We start from the raw sequence: 9,870 nt of genomic DNA, 5'->3' as shown, positions 1-9,870 counted from the left end.
ACCTGCTTAGCCCCGGTCACCGCCGTCGACCACCAAGTTGCATCGGTCACATGCACACCATGAGACAACCAAACACATTTCTTTAAACTCCAAAACATCTCCAGGTTAGCCCAAAATCAAAAACTTCAACTCAGAGTATATTTTACAGAAACTGTGAACACCGGATGTTCCGGTTTGTTCTTCTCCTGAACACCAGACTGTCCAGTGAGTGTAACACTATCTGTTCCAAAAAAAATTGCTCTGTAACAAAAGGTCCGGTGAAAGCTTCCAGTGATCTCATGTCCATCACCGGATAATCTAGTGTGTGCCAATCCACCGAACCACCCTTTTACAACCTCTCTGCAACAAAAGGTCTGGGGCATTCTCCGGTGTTCACAATCTTAGCATCGGACTATTCGGCGTACATAATCAAATTTAGCGCCAAAAATCTCCTCTCTGCAGAAAATACTATGGCGCTCTCAAAGTCCATCACCGGACCATCCGATGTTTGCTTCTATTTCTGCTTCAGTATTGAAAGTACTCTGGTGCTCACTTCACCGTGACACCAGACTATCCGGTGTGGTAAAAAAAATCACACACTGGATGTTCCGATGATGTATAATTCCAATTCAAACTTTGGTTAACCATAAATAAGGTCACACACACAAGCTCATGCCAACCAAAATCATTTCAAATCCAACATTGTCAATGACTCATCACATACAAACCAATGTATATTTTAATTTAGTTTCTTAATAATGACCAACAATATGTGTGTTCAAATTGTACCCATAACATTGTATGCTTCAAGTATAATACAATTTCAACAACCTTTGCGGAAACTGCACAATACTTTCTTTAATAACTAATATTGCAGTGCTCTTTAAAACATCCTAAATTTAGCAAATCTGAGACTAAGAAATATTATGTATGCATACAATTAATTTTCCATTCGTATACACAGTTGCCGACAAATAATATGTCCGCAATACCTAATCTTTCCCGACATATCACAGTAGGTAAAAATGGTGTAGTGTAGCTTTATCGTATATCTATTAAGGTATGTCTTAACTGACTACTCAAGACTGTAGATAGCATATGGTGACATTTGGGGTGCTGGGGTACAATAATTTTTTGCACCATTTTTTTTTTGCATAATTTTATATAGCACAATAATTATTATTGCTAGAGCATGACGAGCAAACTTTGATTTTATTAACGGGAACAGGAACCCACCATGGAGGATTAACTTAAATAGTTAATCTCATGCTAGAGAAGGGTTGAAACTTCAACAAGAGAGTTGGTGGAGGGAAGATGTGGCTTGGGATCATGAGCTTTTGTGGGCCAAAAGGTTTATAAAATTGAGGGTCTATTTGGTAGAGTTTCTCTGATCTAAATTCTCTAGAGGGACTGATTCTCTGAGGAAAATAATTTTATAGCTAAAAGTGATTCTCTAAGGTAAACTTTATGAAGAAAGTGATTCTGTGTGAGAAATGAATCAGGAGAAGCTACTTTTTTCAGCTCCCAGCATTTAGTTCATTTCAAGGATTCTATTCAGGAAGCTACAAATATGAAAACTACTGTGACAAAGCTCCCCTGATTTTACTATAGAAACTGCTCTGTGAGCTCTGCCAAACAAATCCTGACCCAATTAGATGATATATAGGCGATATAATTGTTCGCACTATCGCACGATATAACGACAGTTCACATGATAAATCATGAGAAGTCACCGTATATGATATTTCTTTATACGCTATATAGCATCGTATCGCCATCAATTCACTGCTATTTATAATCTTGTGAGTATTAGAACTGCATCGCGTCACGCCATCATACGCTGCTATTTTACAACTTGTGAGTACTAGAACAATATTTTATCGTCATTATATCACTGTTATTTATAACCTCGCGAGTATTAGAATTGTGGACGTCCCCTCCTGATCCCTCTCTAGAGATATAGGCTGACGGAGGGAGGGACAGCAAGGTTTAGCGTGTGTCCAAAGGTGTTTCGTGTGTACATGGGTGACCTTTTTCCATTCTCTATCTATCTCTTCCGTTAAAGCGATCGACACATGGAATTCCTGTCTCCAGATCTTTGTTAATTACTTCCTCAAAAACCCCCATCACCCTCATCTTCTTCTCTCCTTTCCTCTCCCCTCTCTCCTTCGCCCCATCTTCCTCCTCCGGCCTTGCGAAATCCTGTACATGTGATCATACGCACAGCCTGAGAAGGTAAGGAAGCCTGCTATTGTACTCTGCGCAGCGAGAAGAATTGAAAGCAACGATGGACGGTGCAGCAACGGCAGCAACCGGCGGCAGCGGCGACTACAGCAGGCACCGCCTCATCGGCTCGAGGATCCAGGAGCACCGGAAGTACATGTCGGAGTCTAGCTGCTGCCCGCGGTGCGGCTACAAGATCGACCGGCTGCTGGTACATCACTTATAGACATGACTGGTGACAACTTTGTTAGGTTTTTTGTGTAGATATGTGCCATGGAGTTGTTGATTGATAAGCTTTGCATGTTGTGTCTGGATGCATGGGTGCATGTAGGACTGGGTGGGGCTTCCGTCCGGGGTGAAGTTCGACCCGACGGATCAGGAGCTGATTGAGCACCTGGAGGCGAAGGTCCGGCCCGACGTCGCGGCGGCGCCGTCGCACCGGTTGATCGACGAGTTCATACCCACCATTGAGGGGGAGGACGGCATCTGCTACACCCATCCTGAGAAATTGCCAGGTGAATTTAGCTAAATTGATGCGCAGTAATGGATCTCAGCATATGTTGTGATGGCTAGCGTTTTTTATGTCTTCAAGAGGGGTATTGTTTTCTTGTTCCCCTCTCTCTTTCCTGAGAGAATCTTCCTCTTCCCTTTTTTAGGATACAATTGTTTTGTTTTGGTTTTTTGCACTTTCTGTTTCTTTTCCAGCTTCAGTTTTTACAGTAGTTTCAGTTTCCTTTCCTTTTTAATTTGTTTTGGCTCAAGTATTGTCCTTTTTCTCATTGGTATTCCTTCATTTGTTTTAATTAATATCTTGATACACGTATATTTTTATTTATGATACAAATATATTTCTTATTTATAAAAAACAATACTAACTGTGTAGATATTTTTAGGTATTAATGGTGTAGATTTGCAAATTCATACACTGCACTGTATTAAAGAAAAGATTGCACACCCAAGTTTTCCAGTACTGCATCTGCATGTACGACATTAATGTTGTTGTGCACATCTCTCTCTCTCTCTCTCTCTCTCTCTCTCTCTCTCTCTCTCTCTCATGAAATGTGATATGAGATCTGCCCTTATGTTCCAAAGTTAGGTTTTGTCCTCCTATCAAGGTTGTTATATCCCCCAACAGGCCAATGGCCGCTTGCATCATCACTCCTCTCTCTTCTCCCCTTTCCCAAAGTGAAACAACCAAACAGACATCTGTCATTGGGCAGCTCTGATACTGCAGGTGTATTAATGCACCTCCTCATGCTGACATCCATGGCCATGCAGGTTTGACCAAGGATGGCCTGAGCAGGCACTTCTTCCACCGGCCGTCCAAAGCCTACACCACCGGGACGCGCAAGCGCCGCAAGATCCAGCCGCATGCCGCCGCCTCCTCCTCGTCCTCCGCAACCGCCGCGAAGACGCAGCAGCAGCAGCAGCGGAGCGAGACGCGGTGGCACAAGACCGGTAAGACGCGGCCGGTGGTGGTGGGCGGCCAGCATCGGGGGTGCAAGAAGATCCTGGTGCTCTACACCAACTTCGGCAAGCACCGCAAGCCGGAGAAGACCAACTGGGTGATGCACCAGTACCACCTCGGCGATAACGAGGAGGAGCGCGAGGGCGAGCTCGTCGTGTCCAAGATCTTCTTCCAAACGCAGCCGAGGCAGTGCGGCGTCGCGGCGGAACCCTCCGCCGCCTCCTCTGACACCGTGGATGGGACTACTGACCTTGCGGCGGCGCCCATGGTGGCCTCATCCGATATCGGCGCGGTGTTCCCGGGCGGCCCCGGCATTGGCGAGTTCAGCTTCGCGCAGTTCAGGAGCAGCTTCGAGGAGGTGAGTCTGATTTGTTTCGTTTTTTTTTCTTTCTCGGATGCATGCTAGCCCTACCATGGCATTTTAAAAGGCCCAGCTCCCTCTTTGGTTGTGAGTTCTTTTCCTTGTAACAAGGGCATGCGCTTTGCCTATTCATAAAAGAGAGCACAAGTGACTCGCTAGTAAGCACTGGGGTCGTCGAATCATAGGATTTAAATATGGGTGTGGGCCAGGGCACAAGGACCCTCTTACTAATCAGCCACACGTCGGTTCCTTATTGGTTACGAGTTTAACTAGTCTTACATTAGCTTGGGATTCCGGTCTTTTATCGTATTCTGTAAATGTTGATTATTTTGGTGTTTGACCCTTTTGGAGCCATTTAATATTCAAGCTTTCAACCGTATAGATAGTTGCTATATACCATCTCCTAAGAAAACCAAAGACGTCATAAAATCTCATCTACATCAATCTTAGAACGTCAAACTATGATAAAGTCTTAAAACTAATGCCTTTATAGTGTCTCCAACAGTATAGATAACTGCTATTTATAAGAGTTGTATATATCATCAATAGATAATACTATGAACAAACTCTCCAATAACTTAAATGTAGTATTTTCTATAAAATTAGTACATGCTCATGTACAATTTATAGACTGCAAGATCAATAAATTAAATGAGTGAACTATCTACTAGTTAGTTATCTAGCTTTTATCTCTCCTCATTATTCTTTCCTCTATATAAACAAAAAATCTAATATGGATAGCCTTATAGCATATGTGATATGTATTGTTGGAGACACACTACACTTAGTGCATTTAAAATGGGACATACACATCCCCTATATTTTTTGGACTATAATAACTTGTATATATCTAATGATTTTAGATGAAGGTTACGTTTTCCTGATCGTTGAAGTATTTTGGTAGGAATAGGATAAGATGTTTTTGTTTGGGCAAATGTGCTTTCAGCTTAGTCTGATCAATGAATGGTAGGGCGAGAAATTTCTGCAGCAAAGCTAGGGTTGAGAACTTGAGGTCTTACCTAAATTGATGGGTGTCTCTGACCAACATGCAATGCAGAGTAACCTATTATTTTCATGTGATTTGTTGTGTTGAAATGACTAGACAACTCTATACAAGTACTACCAAATGCAATAGTGCTGTACGTTGGCGTTATTTTTGTACAAAAAGCAAGCAACACTACTTAAGATCGTACGGTCAGAGAAGAATATCTTTACAAATTAGCTCAACTTGTAGTCAACTTCATGTGACAAACAAAATTCAAAAAAATTGAAAATGGTTATCGGTCTGAGTTATATATTCGGTTACCATGGTATAGGAAATCTTAGTGACCTTTGGTTTTTCTTGAATCCGGTCTTTTCTCTGATTAGGATTCATGGTAGTCTCAATAACGACTGAAGCATCTTGTATTTGTAATCGGACATAGTATTACTTAAAAACTACTGATTACACTGTGCAAGTAATCGACATACACAAAATACACACAGGTGGGCATGGGAGCAACAAGTTTGGTTCAGGCTAGGGTTGACGAGGAAGTGCATACAGGGCATCAAAACATTCACCAGGAGCATGATCTACAGCATCAATACGCCGACCAGGATCAGCAGCACATGGCCGCAGCTGCGGCAGCATTCCACATCAGCGCGCCGCCAGATCCCGTCACCACGTTGATCACTCTGCCACCGGTGGTTCACCATGGTTCCATCACACTACAATCGCAAGAGCCATATCATGCCGTGAATTATCGTCATCAGCAGGTAGCTGTAGTTAATTTGCATCATATATACTTTCATGATCAATGTTATATTCTTTATATACTAATAATCTTATTGTTTTTATTGTAATTAGTCTTACCATTCAATTTGATTTTTGATAACATGAGTTAGGAGGACGGACGGCCACACCAACCTCAGAAGTTTGATGGACGGTCTACTTCTGGGCTTGAAGAGGTGATCATGAACTGCACTTCAAGGAGGTCCAAAAGAGGGGTAAGCACACACATCAATGGCTCACATTGATGAAAGTGTAGTTCGATCTGAAGTAGGAATTACTAATTTGACCCTACTACATCAATAGTATTTTTGTCTTCTTGTTTCTTGTGCCACTTCTCTCCATTACACTACCATTTAAAACTCTACCATGAAACTCCTTCCGGAAAGGAAGTGATGCTGTCTCTAGCAAAGTCGATGAAGTGCAAATTGGCCAGCAATTCGTCAAAACTAGTATAACTGTAATACTACCCTCAGTTAGAGAAATGCGATGTTTTAGGATAAATCTAGTCAAACTTTTGATCGTTGGCTATCAGTGTCTTTATAAATATTTGGATTCACTACTACATAATAGGTCTTATATGTTGGCCTATCATTGTCGGATCGCAAAAAATCGATAGTGATAATGGTATCACTATCAGTTTGTAAAAAAATAGGTATCACTGTTGGTTCTAAAAAAACCGGCAATGATAATGACTTTTCAATACTAGCTCATATTAAAAACTGGCAGTAATAGTATCACTGCCGGTTGTTAATTCTAACCGGCAATGAAAAGTCATCCAGACCCAAAATCTGACATCAATCCAATTTTGGCTCACAATACTCACGTCTGGCTTCAACTCCCCCCTCTCTCTCTCTCAATGTGTGGCCACTATCTCTACCTCCCTCGCTCTCTTTCTCTGTATCTCTCTCCTCCCTCTCCCACCCCACTGCCCGCACAACTCCTCCTCCTCCTGATCTCCTCCCCCCACCGGCCTCCCCACGGCGTGATCCAGCGGGGATCCGGCCATGGATCTCGCTAGGGGCAGAGATAGCGGGCGACGGCAGCGGCAAGGACGACAATGGGGATCTGGAGGCTGGCGCGTCGTGCGACTAACCCAAGGGTAGCGGGTCCAAGGGCGCCCAAACCCTTATCTTCATCGGTGTCACTGTCATCGTGGGTCCAAGGATGGGGCGGTTGACAGGGTGTGGCAGCAGCGATGGGGGGATGCAGGTGACCAAGAGCGATGGAGCTGGTGGCCTGCAACGGTGGGCAGATGCGGGTGACAAAGAGCAGCGCCCACGACGTCCATCTCAAGGGCGTGGAGTGCGGCAGGCCCAAGGGGTGGCTCGTTGTGGCCGTCGAGATCTTTAGCATGGCGCCGTCTGTGCTCGTGGTCAACGTCAAGAACGACGGCGGCGACACGCTCGAGTACTGCTCCTTCTGTAGTGAGGAGCTCCGGCCAGCACTCAACGTCATCTGTTGCCTCTCATTCGCGACGGTCTTCGTCATGTAGGGCGGGTGTGACTGTGTGTGCTATGGCAGTGGACTTCATGCCACCACGTTTTGTTGTGTAGGGTGGAGCAAGGCCAAGCCAGCGCGATAGTGGCGGTGGAGCGAGCTAGTGGTTGTGGCAGCCAATTTGGCTCGTTGGCTCCCGAAACCACTTTCACTGCCGGTTGTACAACCGGCAGTGATTGGGCGTGACTTTCACTGCCGATCAATCACTGCCAGATGCAAAACCGGCAGTAAAGGCCACTTTAGAGCCGACAGTAGTGAAGGCACTTTTTGTAGTAGTGATTGAACATACATAAATTATATATGTACATTTGTCTGAATAAGTGATTTCATAATTCACACAAATGAAAAGAACAATGTTTTCATAAATATAAAAATTACTTGTTTTTACAATCAAACAATAATGAAACCAACTAGTCAAAGTTTCATTTTAGGGACCATGTCGATTTCCAAAGTTTCACTTTTTGTCAGCCTAATAGAGTATATACCAACCTATATACTCACTAAAAGTTGGTTAAAACGAATTAGTTAGAGCACACACATCAGGAACAACAGTTTTCTTTGATTGAAAAGTCTTGCTATATGCATTAATTTGTCGAGGCAATTGCATCATAGATCTTCATATCAAAATATAATGAATTGGGAAATTAACTTAGTTTTTTTTCTCCTTTTTTTCCTTCTCCGAAGAAGTCGAACCTCCCATCTGTGTAATATCATTTCTAATTATTTTCCTTTTTTCGTTCAGGAAACATCAGGAGGTAATAAAGAGAGCACAGAATGGCAGTACCCATCCTTCTGGCCATCTGACAGCCAGGATCATCATGCATAGAAGAGCAACACCTCTGCCACCTTGAGTATTAGCAAATCTTGGGAGAGGCAACCAAACGCAAACCAAGGCCCTGGCACCATCATCACTCCCATGATATGATCAGTATACCATAGGCTACAAGGAGGCTAAAAGCACAAAGGTTAGCAGGACATCCAGGAAACAAGCAAGGCAAAGTTATAGCAACACAATCTAAACCGAGCTTTTTATTCTCTCTCTCTGTCTCCAAACCCAGCTTCTCTCTCATGTTTCTTTCTCTTCAACCAATGCATCTGGATAACGGGATGGAAGTTTTATTTGAGGGCTCAAATTTACATGTCTAAAGAGATAAACATGATATTGGTGGAAAAGCAAAAGGGGGAATCGGGAAAAGAAAAGTTAGTGACATAAACCAAAGGTGACGTCACAAGAGAACGGTCAGTTTAGTCGTCGGTTGTGCACAGCGATCGATGCAAATCATTACTGTAATCATCGTCCTTCTACCTTTTTCGTCAAACTGTTGTTATAGTCTAATAATCAGGAATCGATACACCATTATACAATTCGTTGCTTTCCTGATTGTAATTGTTTAATTGGTTAATTGTACAGATCATTTTCTTTTTCTCGTATATATATCGAGCAAATTAAGAAGCTAACATTTGGGGAAAGAATGAAACTGGAGGCCCATTTGAAAAGGCAATATTTGTTTTTTATGTAGTTGGTGTATTTGTTAACTGTACATCTCTGAATCCTTTTTGTAGTTTTTGAAAAGATGCACAATTTGTTTTTTCAAGAAATATTCCCTGGTGCAAGATGCAAAGATTGCAGGGTACGGTGATGGCTTTATATTCCAAAATATTCCTTTTCCATAGGAATATGTTAGGTTCCAAAATCTCCTCAGTTGCATGCACGAGAGGGGATAAATGGTACCATATTGTTTTGTGATTCGGTCCCATGCAAAAGAAGAAAAGCTTGCCATGTCTCCTATAAACGAAAAGCTTGATCTCATCTCTTACTCATATGTCTTTTTTTCCTTTCCTTTTACCTTTTGCAAAACATTTTGATTAGACCATGCATGGCTGGGCAATTCTAGGTAGAAATGCATCTCCTGCATCTGCATGCATGTGTCTATTTTGGATTCTGGCATCCTATCAGGATCGAAGCTGCCACAGAATGTTCGCTTGTGTTGTGGAGGAAGAATATAATATGTGGAAGTGCAATGTCATGCATGGGCCTCAGGTTCTGCAGATACTGTACGTCGTTTTCAGATTCTTCTATGATGTGGTTCTCTCAATTTCGCCATCTTTTTTTTTTCAATATCAGTACGAAGCTAATTAAGCAAGAAGAGGGTAAAGCCGATGAGTTGGTGCACATTAACATATGTTAGTAGTGCAATCCATAAATCACTCACTACTACAAAACCATACATCATTGCCGGTTTCAAACCCCTCATCGTTGCCGGTTTTGGAACTGGCAGTAGGTATTAGGTAATGAAAGCTCGGTTGACATCACTGCCGGTGTTTTAGAATCGGCAGTGAAGCCTTTTTCCAAAAAACAAGAAAAGAAAAGGCGACCACGGCGCACAGGACCTCGCCATGCTTGTCGCCGTGATGCCGCCACTGCGACACCCTGCACACAGAAACACAGTGGCATGAAGGCCACCGCCACAGCATAGAAGCCCTCACAGCACCGCTGACCCACTCACGCGCGGAGCTCCTCGAGCCCTCCTCCGCCGTCCATCAGAGCTCCGATGCCCCCCCACTTGCCAG

At 43.2% G+C, this 9,870-nt stretch overlaps 1 protein-coding gene across 2 annotated transcripts; it reads left to right on the top strand.

Annotated features, from left to right (window-relative positions):
• The first annotated feature begins 2,084 nt into the window (after nt 1-2,084).
• LOC133926894 (NAC domain-containing protein 75-like) lies at nt 2,085-8,777 on the top strand. Of its 2 annotated transcripts, none has more exons than XR_009911202.1 (6): nt 2,085-2,413; nt 2,534-2,717; nt 3,481-4,028; nt 5,517-5,786; nt 5,912-6,017; nt 8,042-8,777. XR_009911202.1 is itself a non-coding variant. In XM_062373054.1 (6 exons), exons 1-6 carry the CDS (start codon nt 2,267-2,269, stop codon nt 8,123-8,125), a joined length of 1,335 nt encoding a protein of 444 aa, XP_062229038.1. In that variant the 5' UTR covers nt 2,085-2,266; the 3' UTR covers nt 8,126-8,777. The 2 variants fall into 2 exon arrangements, 1 of the variants encoding a protein (XP_062229038.1); XM_062373054.1 differs by having other exon boundaries at nt 5,916-6,017.
• The last annotated feature ends 1,093 nt before the right edge of the window (nt 8,778-9,870 follow it).

Source organism: Phragmites australis, chromosome 8, assembly GCF_958298935.1.
Source record: "Phragmites australis chromosome 8, lpPhrAust1.1, whole genome shotgun sequence".
Classification (NCBI taxonomy): Eukaryota; Viridiplantae; Streptophyta; class Magnoliopsida; order Poales; family Poaceae; genus Phragmites; species Phragmites australis.
The sequence above is the reverse complement of the archived record's forward strand: the minus strand, read 5'-3'. Positions and strand labels throughout refer to the sequence as shown.

Bases quoted from the DNA above. Each gene is read 5' to 3' on its own strand.
- LOC133926894 (XM_062373054.1), top strand. From the start codon at position 2,267: ATGGACGGTGCAGCAACGGCAGCAACCGGCGGCAGCGGCGACTACAGC. The intron at 2,414-2,533 runs GTACATCACTTA...GGGTGCATGTAG, and splicing joins ACAAGATCGACCGGCTGCTG to GACTGGGTGGGGCTTCCGTC. The intron at 6,018-8,041 runs GTAAGCACACAC...TTTTTCGTTCAG, and splicing joins CAAGGAGGTCCAAAAGAGGG to GAAACATCAGGAGGTAATAA.